The 16065-nt window shown below is 50.8% G+C and overlaps 2 protein-coding genes across 2 annotated transcripts; both read right to left on the bottom strand.

Moving 5' to 3' along the window:
• Positions 1-4616: 4616 nt before the first annotated feature.
• LOC123071388 (putative laccase-5) lies at positions 4617-7468 on the bottom strand. The gene is made up of 6 exons (XM_044494930.1): positions 7316-7468; positions 7077-7228; positions 6748-6992; positions 6247-6378; positions 5143-6096; positions 4617-5029 (listed from the first exon to the last, which is right to left on the bottom strand). Exons 1-6 carry the CDS (start codon positions 7436-7438, stop codon positions 4899-4901), a joined length of 1737 nt encoding a protein of 578 aa, XP_044350865.1. The 5' UTR covers positions 7439-7468; the 3' UTR covers positions 4617-4898.
• A 7321-nt stretch (positions 7469-14789) lies between these two features.
• On the bottom strand, positions 14790-15354 carry LOC123065919 (cyclin-dependent protein kinase inhibitor SMR5-like). Its single transcript, XM_044489111.1, has one exon. It carries the CDS (start codon positions 15284-15286, stop codon positions 15038-15040), a length of 249 nt encoding a protein of 82 aa, XP_044345046.1. The 5' UTR covers positions 15287-15354; the 3' UTR covers positions 14790-15037.
• Between the last annotated feature and the right edge of the window lie 711 nt (positions 15355-16065).

Here is a 16065-nt window from a genome sequence, read left to right as displayed (position 1 = left end):
GAAGACTTCAGTTGATGTGGATGGAGCTGGAGGAGTAGGTGCTGGAGCTGGTTGCACTGGAGTTGTAGGAGCTGTAGCTGGTGCAGATGAAGTGGCTCTGGTGTCTGTCACTGGCACTGCAACTGACCTCTGAGCTCTAGGCACTCTGGCAAATGCATCAGTGGTTGTCTTTCCCTTCCTCTCCTGCATATCATCCTGAAGCTGCTCAACAATAGACTGGATCTCAGTTACCTTCACATCCAAGTCATAGAACTTCTGCTCCATGATCCTATCCAGGCTCTCCTGGTTTTGAGTCAAGGTGGCCAGCCCCTTCTCAATCCTCAGAGTGGATGCAATCAAGTAGCCTAGGTGGTCTTGTTTGCTCTTCAAAAAGTACTGAGATGCCTCTTCCATTATTGGCATCTTGGTAGCCTTGTCTGTCCTTGCCTTCTCCTTCTTTGCTTGAGCATGCACAGAAGATGGTTCATCTTCATTCATAACCACTTGGTTATCCTCAAAGTCTGGAAAGATAGGCATGTGTTCCTTGTCCAACAAGTATGTGCCTATGCCTATCTTGGAGTTAATCAGCTCCTTGATCTGTGGGGCATACCCACAGCTTCTCTTCTGGTCAGCTGCTGTCCTCTTGATAGTCTCAACTATGAGGCTCATGACCTTGAACTTCTGTGGCACATCAAATAAGTGTAGCAAGTTTATTGCATGGCCTCTGATCATGTTGTGGTCACCTGACTTGGGCAAGAGTGTATGCCTGAGGATCCAGTTGATAGTTGGCAGTCCTGACAGAAGATAATGTACGGATCCAAACTTATGAGTTTCAAGAGCTTTATCTAGGATCTCCTTGTACATGTGTGACATAGAATTGTGATCCATCTTCTTCTTGGCATAGACATCCAAGTCATCTTCTTTCTCCTTAGGTGCATTGATCAGATTTGCCCATTCTTCAATAGTTGATTGGTATCTAGTACCTTCAGACATCCATACTATCCTGCCATCTGGATAGAAGTGTGTTGTGGAGTAGAATTGCATTATGAGCTCATCATTCCACTCTGTGAACTTCTGTCCAACAAAGTCTGCAACTCCACAAGCACTAAAACTGTCATGCACACCAGGATAGTGTTCCTCATTCTCCTTCATGTATTTCCAGTCCACCCACCTCATGTCACAAACTATAGGTTTCTTGTCCAACAGCACAGTCTCATAGAAATCATGTTGTTCTTTAGTGTGGAACCTGTAGTCAACAGCATTCCTTCTCCTGATAGCATAAGGATCAGACAACCTCCACTGTCTGAGTCATGCATCCTTCCTCAGCTTCATGTTCTCAGCCACAGGATGAGCATCATTGTGGTCTGGAATCTTTGGCTTCAACTTTCTCAAGATATGCTCTTCATCTTCTTCCTCTTCAGCAACAACTTCAGGCACTGGGGCCTTGTTCTTCTCAGCAGCTGGTATGTTTCTGGTATTCCCCTTAGGTGCAGTCTTGGGCTTGGAGGCGGCTTTGGGTGCTTCTTTGGGCTTTGATGATGCAGCCCCTGACCTAATAGCATCACCCATAAGCTTTTGAGCCTTGGGTGCTGGAGCAGCAGCCTCTTCTTCCTCTTCCTCTTCCATCATGGAAGCCTGTCCAACAACTCTGGCCATGGTCTTCTTGACCCTTTCCTTCCTCTTCTTCCCTTCTACAGCAGCCTTTTTGGGATCAGATTTCTCAGGTTCTTGAGTTGATGCTCTGACTTTCAGCATAGGTGTCCCCTTGGCAAGGACCTTCCTGTTTAGTCTTGGCTTGGTGGCTGCAGCTGTGCCATATTCTTTCTTGAGCACTTTCTTCTTGGAAGTGGCCTTATCCTCAACTGCCACATAGTCTTCATCCTCAGAGTCTGAAGTTCTCTTCTTTCTGGCCCTGGTGGCAGCTTTGGGCAAGTTGCTTGGGGTGCTCCTGCTGCCATCATCTGAGGTGCTAGAGGGACTAGTGCCCTCACTCATGTGAATTTGCTCCTCTGGCTGGTTATGGCTGTCACTTTGATCAGACATGCTGCAAACATTGACTGCTGACCCTGTGAATAGATGTAGATAAGATAGAATGGATAAGCATCACAAAATACAGAGGTTTTTGCAAAAGAATGATTCAAAAACTTAGTTTTAGTTTCCCCTTCCAACTATATTTAGGCTTTTTTCAAAGATGAGTACCTCGAGATACTGGAACAGCAGCACACCTGCCTGACAACTTATAGTTTTATATAGTGATTCTCTTTGTCACTGGCACACCCAAAACATAAGAGTTTACTTTTGTGGAAGTTAATTTTTAGCCCCGAAAATTGTTTGAGAATACAAATGATCAACTTGCCATCTCACTACATATATTTTATTATGTGTGCAACCCTTCGACATGAGCAAATTATGCATGTCTTCTACGTCATCAACTTGTGATCATCATGATTAATCCACATTAATCCCAGATCTTATCAAAGAAGCCCCCGCGTCGCCCCCCGCTCGGGCGACTCAGGGGTTCCCCAACCATAGCCGCCGCCGGGCCTAGCCTAGTGGCGGAGCCAGCCCATAAATGCAGCCCGAGCATGACTGAACTATGACAACATGAGCTGCTACCTGCCCAAAGAAATAAGTCTTCTAACCATAGATTATCAGTAGTACTTAGTAGTAATTTTTTGGACTAGCCCGGGCAGCTGCCCGGGGTCGCCGGGAGGTGGCTCCGCCACTGGCCTAGCCCATCTTCCTCCCCTCCTCACGCCACCGCCGGAGGACGCCGCCGGCTTGCGCACGGAGGCCGACGGCGGTGGGAGGGGCTTCCTCCCTCCCGCGTCTCAGGGGTGGCGGGGCCCCAACATGCGTGGAGGTGCGGCTGATCTAGAAGCGACGGCGTTGGCTTCGACAACGGCGACGGTCGGCCCTGCCTCGGGCCACGGGCGGCGTCTGCGACGGCTGACCTAGATCGGGCGGTGGCGCGATGCGGTCTTCGGCGGCATGTCATCTGGCTTTAGATCGGCGGCGACGTCGAGGGCCTGGTGGACTGCTTGGCGGCACCCATGGCAGATCTGTTCTGGCTGGTGTAGCCAGTGGTGGTGGTCATCTTCTTCATCGATGGTGGCCGGCCAGAAGCTTGGTGATCGGATCTCGAGATCCATCATCTAGTCCCGGCTGCGAGTTGGGGAGACATGGTTGCCGGTGAAAACCGAGCCGATGGCAGGGATGGCGGAGTTCTACGTCGTTACCTTGATGAAGGCATTGTCGTGTAACTACTGTCGACCCACTCATGTTGCTTCGGGGGAAACCCTAGGATCTGGTGTTCCAGATCGAATGATGGCGGCACTGCGGTGTCATTTCTCTCTTGGGAGCATCGTTTGTGGAGCAGCGCTGGAAGTCAGAGGCAGGAGGTGGAGCAGCTTCGTCTTGCACGGAGCTTCGGTGGAGATGTCAAGTCATGTCTGACCGACAGGTACTAAGCTTTATCATGCCTGGTCGGGAGGTGCTACGCACAACAGATTTTCCAAGGACTTCAAGCTGTATCGGCTGGTGGTACTTGGCAGCATGGCGCTGAGGTGTATCAGTGGTGACCGCGACGTGCTCAGCTGTTTGCGCGCAGGGAGGAGGTGTCGTTGGGCGCCGTGGTGGTGTCGACGACAGCTAGACCGAGCAAGGTTGATGCATCAGTGCAGTTCTGAAGATGGAGCGGTGGCAGTTGGCGGCGGCGGCCTCTGAGAGCACACCGGACGAGTGTGTGCCCTAGACCCGGCTAGTGGCTAGGTTGGGGTCTCAGGTCTTAGATGTTAAGCTTGGCTGCGATGTCTGTTTGGTATTAGGCCCAGGCTATCTGCGCCCCTTCATCAACTGGATAGGTGTAGCAATATTTGTTGCTTAGACGGCGGCTTTAGTCTTACTAATGTATGACTTTGTAAGGTCTTGTGAAAATAATTAATAAAGTGGCCGTATGCATCGCACAGATGCAGAGGCCGGGGGTCATCCTTCTTTTCTAAATAAAAGTATTTTTCTTAGGAATGCAACCCTTCCACCTCAACAATTCATGCATGTGAAGTCATCAACGTGCCATCCTATCTTTTTATATAGCTCATCATTCACGCCGAATGGTCATCAACCTACCATTTAATTGCCTATTTTCCTATGCATACAACCCTTCTACATCAGCAAATTTCGCATGCTTGTCGCGTCATTAGCCTCACATCTTATCATAGTTAATCCTAAAAAAAGGAAAAGCCTTCATGGCAGTTTTTATTCATAAGGCAAAACACTTACATCGTTTGATATGACACACACAAGAATTCAGGAGGTTCCTCTTGCCAAACAGAAGGACTAGAATTCTCCGTTTTATACTAGCTAAAAACATGTGCGTTATATTGGCTCCCCTAGGACAAAATCAATGAAAACATCACTAAACTCGTGACAAAGGAAGAAACAATCATCGTAGACGCCGCCACAGGCCGTAATGAATGTCCTAGTTAATCCTCACTTATTCATGCCAGCAGTCTAATTCTCCATGTCTATAGACAATTTTATAAAGTTCATTCTTCGCACAATGCACCTTTATCCCCAGAAAAGTACAAACGGTTGCAGAAGATTAAGTAAATGTATGATTTGGTTATAATGCAGTCGGATGTTTGGGGTACTATAAGTTATCAAGAGGCGGTAACTCATATTACAGGGTGTGTACACACCAAGAAAAGGTGTCCAAGAAAAAACAGTTTGTCACTTCTTATTCGGATTCAAAACGGAATTCAAGTGCGTGGAAACAAAGTCCGGTGACTTCCCAGAAAATCAGCACAACATTACAAATTAAACAGTCCAGATCAAGTTGGTAGTTGGTATGTCGAACATGAAGATAGAATCAGTCGGCAGGCAAGAAAACATTCGCAGATCTTCGCCCCTTGCAGGAGTGATCAGCATTTCGGAAGATCGGACGGCGGAGGCAACATCTTTTGATTGGGCAGCGGCCCGTCGTCGACCATCCACGCCATGGACAGTCCCCAGCTCAAGTGGACGTCGAAGTGGCAGTGCATAAGCCACACACCTGCGCACATATGGATGGATGCGCATCGAATTAGTAAACATTGGTCACTGCCGAGTAAACAAGAGTCCAGGCAAGTCAAGCATGCCAATTGCCAAGTGTCCAATAAAGATTACCGGGATTGTCGGCGAGGAACCGCACGGCGACCCAGCCGGCGGTGGGCACGCTGACGGTGTTCCGCTCGACGGGGTCGACGAGGTTGTACTTGGCCGGATCGTTGATGGGGTCGTAGTTGCCAAAGCCTTGCCCAACCACGAAGAAGTTGAAGCCGTGCATGTGCAGGGGGTGGCTCTCGGCGCCCTGGATGGCGGTGCCCTGCATCACCAGTTCCACCGAGGTGTTGAACTTGAGCGGCACCACCCTCGTGCCGTGGGCGACGAACGTGTTGTTGGGCGGGGTGCCGGTGTAGTTGAACGGGTGCGGCGGCGTGGTCGGGAAGTTGGCCATGAGCACGCCGGCATAGCGGCGCTGGTAGTGCGCCTCGAGGAGCGCGCTCCTGGGCCGGACGAACGAGTTGTTGTTGATGGACGCCGCGAACTTGGTGCCGTTCGGGCCCTGGCAGGTCTGGTTGGACGGGCACGGGTCCGTGCCGAGGCCGACGGTGAACAGGACGTGCCGGTCCACGGCCTGCGGCACGCGCGCCGGGTACTGCGCGCTCGCGAGGCTCCGGAAGTTGCTCGTGAACCTGGCCACGGCGTTGGTGTCGCTGTACCGCGGCAGGGCCGGCAGGGGGAGGTTCTGGGTGGAGCTCGGCGGCGTCGGGGCGTTGTACCGGAGGACGGCCGCGGCGGTGGTGTTGTCGAACGTGCCCTGGGTGTTGGTGTACGGCGCGATGGCCATGGCGAACGCCTGGGACGAAGGGCTGGCGGACGTGGTGAGCAGCACGTTCATGGTCTGCCCCGGCGAGATGACGAGCGTGCTGACGCTGAAGGGCTTGACGTAGTTGGCGTCCGCCTCGACGACGGTGAGCGTGTGGTTGGCGATCCCGAAGAAGAGCTCGTCGTTGAGCGCCGAGTTGATGAGCCGGAGCATGTACGTCCTCCCGGGGCGGACCTTCAGCGTGTACGTGTCTGGCACGTGCATTTCAGTTGCAGACATTTTCATCAGAAAATAAGTTTTCTTTTAGCCAAAGAAAATAAGTAGACGAATTGCTTTATTAACTCGTGGGCTTGCAGGCCTGCCATGTTGATGATTTGGGAGAGAAGTAAAAAAAACAGTACCTTTGGACGACGAACAGTTATAAGTTGGGCCGGGGAGCCCATTGAAAGTGTAGGCGTCGGAGACATTTGGGCCAGCGCCAGTCTGAAGGGCCTGGCTGATCACCGACTCCGTATCGGCCTTGAACCACTCGCCTGCCAACAACATTCCAATGAGCAATTGAGATTGAGGTTCTGTTTGGTTCATAAGTTCTAGGACTTTTTTTAGTCCTAACGTATAAGTCTCAAGTCCCTAAAAAGTCCTTACCTGTTTGGTTCTGGGACTTATAAGTTCCTATAAGACCATATTACAACTATAAGTCCCTATAAGTCTCTCTTTAAGAGTCTTATTTCATAAGTCTCAAATGCCCATTTTAAGTCCCTATAAGTCCCTTCTGTTTGGTTTAGATGGGACTTATAGGGACTTTTTTAAGTCCCTAAGTCAATAAGTTTCTGGAAACAAACACCCTCTGAACACCCCTCAAAAGAAAAAGATGTAAGATCCCGAACAGAGCACGCACGTACCGAACATGATGGACACCTCCTTGTAGGGGGCGGCGAATGGGTAGGGCACCCCGAGCTCGGGGAGGATGACGAGAGGCCCGTAGAGATGCACGCGGAGCCAGGAGAGGTGCGCGTGCCACCACAGCGTGCCGCGCTGCCCGGCGACGGTGAAGTCGTACACGTAGCTCTGCCCTGGCTGTATCGGGCACTGCGTGATGTACGCCGGCCCGTCCGCCCACCCGTTGCGCAGCTGCCGAAGCCCGTGCCTGCACATCCATGCCCGTTACTGAAACATCATCATAGATCATACAGCACCGTACATGCGTACAGGTACCGATGTCGTTCCTCACCAGTGGAACGAGACGTTGCGGCTCATGTGGTTGTGGACGGTGACCACGAGGCGATCGCCCTCCCGCGCGTCAAGCCTCGGCCCCGGGAACTGCCCGTTCACCGTCGGGATGCTCTTGGTGCCGCACAGCCGCGTCACGCTCGTCATTCCCACCTGAAGATAACACAACACGAAGGTCAAGGAATAACGGATGCATGCACCGTTCAGTCTTCAAGAGGCGACAGACGTCGTGAGTACTACATTGAACGTGTAGCGCCGGGTGACACCGGCGGCGAGGCCCGGCAATGCGAGGAGGACGGCGAACGCAAGGAGGGGGCACGCAGAGGCGGCGGCGTGTCGCCGGAGGCCGTGAGGAGCACCCATTTTGTGTGCCTTGGTTGCACCTCGAAGCAAGTGAAGTGGTGCACTTACCGAGAAATGAGTACGGGGTCTATATAGGGCCATGATCGCTTCGTGCTCTGCATGGTAGGAGGTCACACCCGTGGTAGTGGTTGGCCGATCGAGTTGGTGCAGGTCCATAGCAAAACTTGGCATTGGCCCATTTGCTCGTCCGCTGCTTCTTCTTTTTTTTGAGTTAATCTCACTTTCTACCCCTTATTAGTTTCACCTTTGTGACACAAAATACCTCATTTAGTAGCTTGTTCACATTTTTATCCAACTTTAGTTAATTGGTGGCACTAACAACCCCTTTTACAAACAATATCCGCTTGGACCTACATTCCAGCGTGAACTAAGCTCCTCCCTTCCCCCAAAAAACTGAGCTTCCTCTTCTTACCGCCACCAATCTCAACAAAACCGCTTGCTGGGACCCAAACTATCGGTTAGCGCCTCCGCTACCCGAGCCGGTTCAACTTATTGAAATCCAGGGAAATCTTGCCCAAAAACTTGTTCCCCCAATGTTGAGACACACTAGGTTCTTGAGCATGAAGAGCGACACTAAGATCTCGCCGGAGAAGTCGTTGTGCTGGAACTACACAGCACAATGCTCGGTCGCGTTGGGATGTCATTGGGCATGATGTAAGGGAGGCACAAAGAGCGCGTAGAGAGGTTCACAATGTCTCTGTGGTAGGTTGCCAAAAGAGCACCACTGCTGCTCATGCCAGAGCCCGGCTGTGGAAACGAGAGTTGTGGCTGCAATACTCTTTGAGAAAGGCGGGAGGGTCGATGGGTGTTGACAACATGGTGGTCATGGGGGGATAAAAATCTGTTGTTCGCCCATCTGCTCTTCGTTAGACTCTGGTTTTCCACCTATAAGACTGGGGCCTTGTTTTTTGTTTTTCTGTTAACCTGAATGTTGTCAGAGTTGATACATCAATCTTCCCCCGCATGCTGTAATAAACCATACCCTGTTTGGTTTTGTTTCTGATGAACAGATGCCCTTTTCCTCTAAAAAGAATGTCATTGGGCATGGGGCCATGAGTGTGTTCCAACGAAGGGAAAGTGTGCGGGGCACTCTGAGGTTGCCGAGCACGCCCAAGGGGACTGTGCCCATGAGGCTGGCGCCTAGGAAGCGTGGCTCGACGTCGACGACGCAACGGTACAATGAAAGGTGAAGTTTATTCCAAAAATATATTCATAATTTGTTGACTTTTTATTTAATTACTGTTTTTTCATATAGGGTGTATATACACCCATAGAGCAAAAGTTCCCCTCCAGCTGTATTGCTCCATCTTTAACTTATGGACGTGGATCCATTTGTTGCAGTGGAAGACGGTTAATTTCTATGTATTTCCATGATTATGCAACTGTATCGTGCTCATAAATGCCGACAAATAAATGATAATTTGGTGTGCCATGAACAAAACATATAACACATCTGCATGAGTTCTTGTTAAGAGGTGGTTTGTTCAGCTTTATCTTACATATGAAGATTAGTGTTATAAGACAGTGGGGTAATGTTTACATTTGTTAGTGGAAGAGGTGAAATATCACTTCCTAATTTGCACACGCGAGCCCCCATAAAAATGATTTGCACATGCGAAAGTTAGCTTCAAGAGGCGTACTCTGTCTGCTTGCAAAAAACTCCAATCGACACCTTTCTTGTCTTATATCAACCCCCACAGTTTACCTTGCATGTGCCTTTATTTGTGAATCTTTGAAGCTAACCATGCCCCCCAGGTCAATTCTATGGAGCATGACGAACTTTTGTCCACATTTTCCCACAGGATTTGGGTTCGTGACACTGCTGTCGGAGGCTCGGAGCATAAACACGGGGGACAGCTGCGTGGTTGTTGAAGTGGAGCAGACTCTGGCCCTTCTTTTCTTCTTCATATCTTTGCTTTTCTAAAGACCCTCATTTTCTATTCAATCACCTAGTTAGAAAACACTCATTTCATTCCGCAGATGGTACGTATTTGATTGGCATGCTCGTGCCATCTCAATGTGAATGTGATCATCTAGTACTATGATACGAAAGTGGATTTTCTATTCACGGGTGCACCTACACACTGGCGAAGCTACGTCTTAGCGAAATAGCCTATGCCCCGTCCATCCTGTAGCAATTTTAATGAAGATTGATGGGTAAACTAGGCCAGGCTAGTAAAAAATAATTGACTTTCTTCGTACTGACGTGCCCAGGTTTGGGGATGTGGCTCCGCCTCCGCCGCTGCACCTACACTCTTCATGAACAGTAAATTTAGAAAAAATTCTAAATTTTGGGACATCAAACTATTTCAAAAAATTAATTTCAAATTTTCATCCACAAATAACATTCGAGAGGCCCTCACCAAAAATAACAAAATCAATGTTCAATCTTTTGTGCACTTATGAGTAGTGGGTTTTTTTTGTGAGGGCTCCTTGAATGTTATTTGCTCACGTTTTTTTTGCAAGAAGCTAAAACTTTTGATCTAGTTTGATGTCTCAAAATTTCAGATTTCCCTTTTTTCTTCTGAATTTACTGTTCATACAGGTGCACCTACACTCTTCATGAACAGTGAGTTCAAAAATACGAAAAATCTGAAATTTTGGTACGTCAAACTAGATTGAAAAATGTATTAAAAAATTCATCCACAAATAACATTCGAGAAGCCCTCGCCAAAAATAACATCAATGTTCAATGTATTGTGCACTTTTGAGTAGTGATTTTTTGTGTGTGAGGGCTCCTTGGATGTTATTTGCTCACGAAATTTCGCAAGAAGCTAAAACTTTTGATCTAGTTTGATGTCCCAAAATTTCTGATTTCTGATTATTATTTTCTTCTCCTGAATTTACTGTTTATGCAGGTGCGCCTACATCCGGGAGCAGCCACACCTTTCTCACTACGAATATTTCAGCTGGGCCCCCGCAAAAAAAAGAATATTTCAGCTGGGGCCCGTGTAAAAGTAGGCTACTGGCTGCAAATTGTGTTTGTCTTGGTAGCCAAGGGAAGCCTACCAGGATAAGAGCATTTAAATACGCAGCTACGCAAATGATACAGTCGAACAAACCTGAATATTCGATTTTCTTAGACAGAGGAAAAACACCAAAGCGAGCCATGCTTCCGGTCCAAGAAATGAAATACCAAGGCACCGAATGTGTGGAGTGTAAACATAATGTGCGGCCACCAGATTCTGATGTAACTGAGCGTGTGCAACGTAAGTTTGCGTTTCGTATCTTCACAGGGGCTAAGCACATGACTGCAGTAGGACTAGACACTGGGGCATTGGCGCATTGCTGTATGCACGCACTCACTACCACATGGAAAGGTGTGAGCCGAGTCGTAAGATCGAATCTGGACAGTACAAAATACGGTACTGTTTGAACATATACCCTTGACCAAGTCTTCACCATCAGTGCGAAAAGTGGGGAAACAGGTGAATATTCAACATACCGACACTGTCCAATTCGACAGACATAATGTGTGCAGACCCACTGTGCTTTTACACGCTTGTGAGTGCTAGATTGGGACGATTACATGTCTATCGCGATGGGACAAAAATGGCAAATTCTTTTCTGCGGCCAGTTAGATGTGATGTTAATATCGAATCGTATCTGGCTTCAGCCTGAAGGATCTGACCGTGTCCCTCAGTGTCATGGAGTGGTTGGGGGCGCTTGCGCAGCAACGAACTCCCTCGACTAAACGGAAAAGAAAAGGAAAGCAGAGCAAAGCCGTACGTCAAGGGCGAAATTCCCTGCGTCGATCAAATCCGGTTCCAAGTTTCGCCGGTGCCGCGTTGCTGTCTCGGATCCATCCTGGCATTTCTGCAAGCCTCGGGTGTGCTTGTCGTTCAGAAAACGCAGGAAAAAAAAAAGACAACTACTCGCGACCAATCCCAAACATGAGTACGGTATGGATATCATTAGATTGCTACTATACCGTTGTGCCAGTGGAAGCTCAGGCAAACTCCACCGCGCGACCCCAAACGGACGTCCGTTTTGTCCGGTTTCTATCCATTTGGGTAAGGATTTTGGGTCGTGTCCGGGCCTGTCCTGGGATGCGGTGGCGTTCGGCCCAGCGCGCGGCCGCATCCATTTGCCCATCCTGTCCGTCAGGGCATTTTGCCCAAATTTGTATCAAAACTAGTTTCCAACCCAACTATTTGTCTGAAAATTAAAATAGTTTTACAACTCAATTGAAATTGTCTTTAATAAAATAGTTTTATAACCAAATCGAAATTGTCTTGACTGAACATAAATTGAACCAATACATCTATTGGTTGCCAATATGATCCCAGACGTGCTCAACCAAATCATTTTGAAGATTCAAATGAGTGTGCCAATCACGCATCTCACGGTGGAATTGGACAAACTGTTCAAATGTGGCCGGGTCTTGGTGCAGGGGCTCAATATTTTCACCTTGATAATCAAATCCTTGGTCGAAGATACTCTCATCACGCTCGTCCTCGACGATCATGTTGTGCATAATCACACTAGCAGTCATCACCTCCCAAAGCTTCCTTTCATCCCATGACAGTGCAGGGTTTCGAACGATACCCCGCCGGGATTGAAGCACACCAAAAGCACGTTCCACATCCTTTCTAACACTATCTTGCATTTGGGCAAATCTCTTTCTCTTCTCACCTTGGGGTTTCAAGATTGTCTTCACAAAAGTTAACCATTGAGGATATATACCATCTGCTAAATAGTATCCCTTGTTGTACTGGTGGCCATTGATCTCAAAGTTGACAGGTGAGGAGTGGCCTTCTGCAAGCCTTGCGAAGACTGGAGAGCGCTGCAGCACGTTGATATCATTGTGAGAACCTGCCGTGCCGAAAAAAGAATGCCATATCCAAAGATCTTGCGATGCCACCGCTTCTAATATGACAGTGCACCCGTTAACACGCCCCTTGTACTGGCCCTGCCAAGCAAATGGACAGTTCTTCCACTCCCAATGCATACAATCTATGCTGCCAAGCATGCCTGGAAAGCCTCTAGCTGCGTTGGTCGTCAACAATCTCTCTGTATCAGCGGCAGTTAGCTGCCTCAGGCACTCTGGGCTAAACACCTCGATCACGGCCTGGCAAAATTTGTACATTGATATCAGACATGTTGTCTCACTCATACGCACATACTCGTCCACTAGATCGCCTGGAATACCATATGCAAGCATGCGGATGGCCGCGGTGCATTTCTGGTAAAAGGAGAATCCAAGCGCCAAGGGCATCCGTCTTGCACTCGAAGTATGGGTCATGAGCAACCACTCCCTTTCGGATACGATTGAACACATGCCTTGCCATACGAAAACGGCGATGAAATTTATCCTGCTTGAAGAGCGGGGTGTTGGCAAAGTAATCGGCATAAAGCAGGGCGTGGCCTCTCTCCCTGTTGCGGTTCAGGTTGGGAGCACGGCCAGGGAGTGACCCCCTGTACCGAGGAAGCTGCCGTTGAATATGGTCGTGAACGATCAGTGCAGCCACCACAAGGTCTTCATCATCCGACGACAAATCGTCCGACGAACAAAGGAAGTGATGAAAGAAAAACTCATCTCCACTGTCCATACCTTTGATGGCAAAAAGTCGAACACCTTCCGGTTGTGGTGGTGAAGAGGTCGCGATGATCACCTCGACGCAGCAGGGATGGTTGCCGGCCGGCTACTGGCCGCTCTGGAGCTCTCATCGGAATCCGCCTTGGTCCGTCGCCGACAGTCGTGTCCCCTCCGCCACCGGCAAGGACGGCGACGGCCAAACCTCCCCCGATAGACGACCAAAACTACGGTGAAAGCGCGGGCGTGGTGGCGGCCATGTCGAGACGTAGTTTGGTATGGACGGCGCGGGGCTGCGCGGTGAGGAGGCGGCCAGAGAATAGGGGCGGCGCCGGCGGCGGGGCGGGGCGGGGAGAGAGGGTGAAGCGTTGGGAGCGGAGGGACTGCTAGTGTCCCCGACAGGCGAGCCACGGGGGGACAATGGCGTGCGTCGCGGCCGTCCGCGCTCGGCCGTTTCACCCCAAACCGAGCGCAAGTTTGGGCTGGGGCTGGGTCGAAAACGGACGGAATCCGAACATTTGTCCGTTTGAGGCCGCGCGTTGGACCACCTCTTTTGTCCATTTTATCCCAAACGGACGGGCCCGGACAGGATAAGGTCGCGCGGTGAAGTTGGCCTCACACATGTAGACTGCACTTCCATCACATGCTGGTTTGTTCCACGCCAAAGTTAAAGAATGGCTCTCCGTCTCTCTGTCGCTGCCGCGCGGGCCACCTCACCTCACGGGCTATCTTCTCCCCGGCGGGCGTCGTCGTCGTCCGTTCATGGGATCCGGAGACTGTCGGTGTCACCGTGATCTCCTCCCCTCCATTTGTTTCAGTTTCAGGACCACGGGGTGTTGTTCTGAATGAAGCCCTGACACTAGTCACACGCACGGCCACACACCTCGCATTGCAATACGCATAGCCGCTAGGAGGCAGGCATGCGAGGCGGAGAAAGCCACATCATGCTGCCGGATTTCCCACACCCACACCCACATTAATTGCATCTTCAAGACCACGCACTGCTTCATGTCGCCTGTATTAACTCTCCTTGGCAAAACAAAACAAAACAGTGGCACAGTGCCGACCGACAGTCAACCACACTTTGCGAGCGTTAGTGAAGTCACCTTACGAAAACCAAATAATTCCAAAACACTTAGGCGCGGTGCATTAAATTCTACCTCGTTTCTTGTTTCTTGACATATCAACCAATAAAAGAAATAAGGTGTGCATGCTTTTAATGACTTGAGACTACCAAACACGACATGCAGTGGTTAGTTCATTGCATGCAATGCTATTAATTAGCAAATGAACATTAAGTTTTCTTGTTTTCTCCTCCTCCTTGGTCACGGTGCACAACCTAAAATGACTTACTCACCTAGACGGAGGGAGTAGTACTAATCAGCTGGCCCAGCTAACCCTAAAGCAAACGAACCACGAACAGTGGAGGCACTGTGGGATCGAGTCACTGCACTGTGGTTTCTGATTGCAGCTTGGACAGGAGGCATTTCAAACCTTGAAGCTACAGCTTGATTAGTGATCACGCCGTCAGATGCCTCGCATGGAAGCCAAGCAAGAAATCACTGGCATGCAGTGCATACAGCGACGCTTCCCGCTGTGAGGAGCCGGCCGCACAGGGTCAGCAGCAGCAGCATTCAGCTTACAGTTGCCGCCCCAGCCGCCATTATTGACCTTGGATCCTTAGTAGTAAAATTAATCGTGGCTCAACAATCGACGTCAAAATGGCATCATGAAGAACAACATCAGAACTTCAGCAACATCAGCACTTGAGCACATACTACAGAAGTGCGCAATAAGCAAGCAGAGTCGCATCAGTGCCAAGAAACAAATCAGGATTTCTCATTCCAGCCGATACAAAAACCATATGCTCATCAGCTCCCCGCTCATATCAGTTCCCCTGCCCGCCTACCTAGCTACATACTACTGCTCCCTAGAACACCCCTAATCCGCTACCGCTAATAGTACAACAGAGGAGAAACCGGCTGAGTATCTACACTTCCCAAAATCAATCCCAAAACAGAGCCCTCCGCGGCCGGCCGCCGTCGCCGCCGAAGCGGGCAGAATCACGCGCAAGACGCCTGCCGGCGCGGGGCCAGCGCAAAGAGGGCCTCGAGGTCAGGCGGCTGGAAGTAGCCGTTCTTGGGCGGACGCCGGGGCGTGCCGAAGTCCGCGGCGGCCTTCCTCGGCGCCGCGGGGCAGGGCAGCGTCGCCGGGATGCGGCACTCCTCCCGCTTCGGCGTCTCCCACCCGCAGGTGCCGCCGTAGTAGCCCGCCGCCGCCGCCGCGGCCTCTGCGCCGCTCTCCATGGCCATTGGATGCTTTATTTCGGGGGGAGAAATTTTGGCCTTCCTTGTTTTGAAAGGGGAATTTGGGAGGGAAGTGTCGTGGGCAGGGGCGGCTTATAATGGACGCGCCCGCGGCGGGAGGATCCCCGCCTTCCAACGGACGGCGCCGTGCGGGGGAAGGAGGGGCGGGATCGGTGACGTGGCCGCCTCCCGTCCCTCTGATCCCTCGGCGCGGAATTAAGCGGGAAATTGCGCGCCAAGTGGGCGGGAAACCGCGAGCCACTGTTCGATTTAAAACTCTTCCTCCCAAGGACCTGAGGTTTCGATTATTCCACATAGGCCCTTGGTGGGCCACAAGGTTAGGTATTTTGTGCGAATAAACATTTCTCGAAGGGTACAGAGGCAAGTTTGTGGGGATATGCCGCATTGGATTCCACTGCGTTACGGCGGGCTGTAGGGCGCCAGGTGTACGGGAAGTGATGGGTTAGCGGGCGCGGTGGGCCCGCGCGTACCCACGACTCCGTCACGCGACCTGGTCGGGGTCCTCGGTGCGCCGCGCGCCGCGGCACACCATGTCTGGCGCTGTGCAGTGGGTCCGCGGTGTGGTCCATGAAAGACCGGGCGCGGGGGGGGGGGGGAGTCGCGATTTCCGACTGTTGGGATGATCCCTTCCGCCTCGGATTCCCGGGCCGCGTGGGCCCCGCGCCGGAAGGAGCTTGGACGGTCTCGTGTGAAACGGCAGCTCTGCGCGTTGACCCCCCATACATGACGGTTCCCCCTCAGTGGGCCCAGCGCTGTCCACGGGC

Source organism: Triticum aestivum, chromosome 3B (genome assembly GCF_018294505.1).
Source record: "Triticum aestivum cultivar Chinese Spring chromosome 3B, IWGSC CS RefSeq v2.1, whole genome shotgun sequence".
In the NCBI taxonomy this organism is placed as follows: domain Eukaryota; kingdom Viridiplantae; phylum Streptophyta; class Magnoliopsida; order Poales; family Poaceae; genus Triticum; species Triticum aestivum.
The sequence above is the reverse complement of the archived record's forward strand: the minus strand, read 5'-3'. Positions and strand labels throughout refer to the sequence as shown.

What these genes read in the sequence shown, in the direction of transcription:
- LOC123065919 (XM_044489111.1), bottom strand. Translation starts at nt 15,286, where the DNA reads ATGGCCATGGAGAGCGGCGCAGAGGCCGCGGCGGCGGCGGCGGGCTAC.
- LOC123071388 (XM_044494930.1), bottom strand. Translation starts at nt 7,438, where the DNA reads ATGGGTGCTCCTCACGGCCTCCGGCGACACGCCGCCGCCTCTGCGTGC. An exon ending in TAACTGTTCGTCGTCCAAAG is followed by an intron (nt 6,097 to 6,246) that starts GTACTGTTTTTT and finishes TGCACGTGCCAG; the next exon opens with ACACGTACACGCTGAAGGTC. An exon ending in GTTCCTCGCCGACAATCCCG is followed by an intron (nt 5,030 to 5,142) that starts GTAATCTTTATT and finishes ATATGTGCGCAG; the next exon opens with GTGTGTGGCTTATGCACTGC.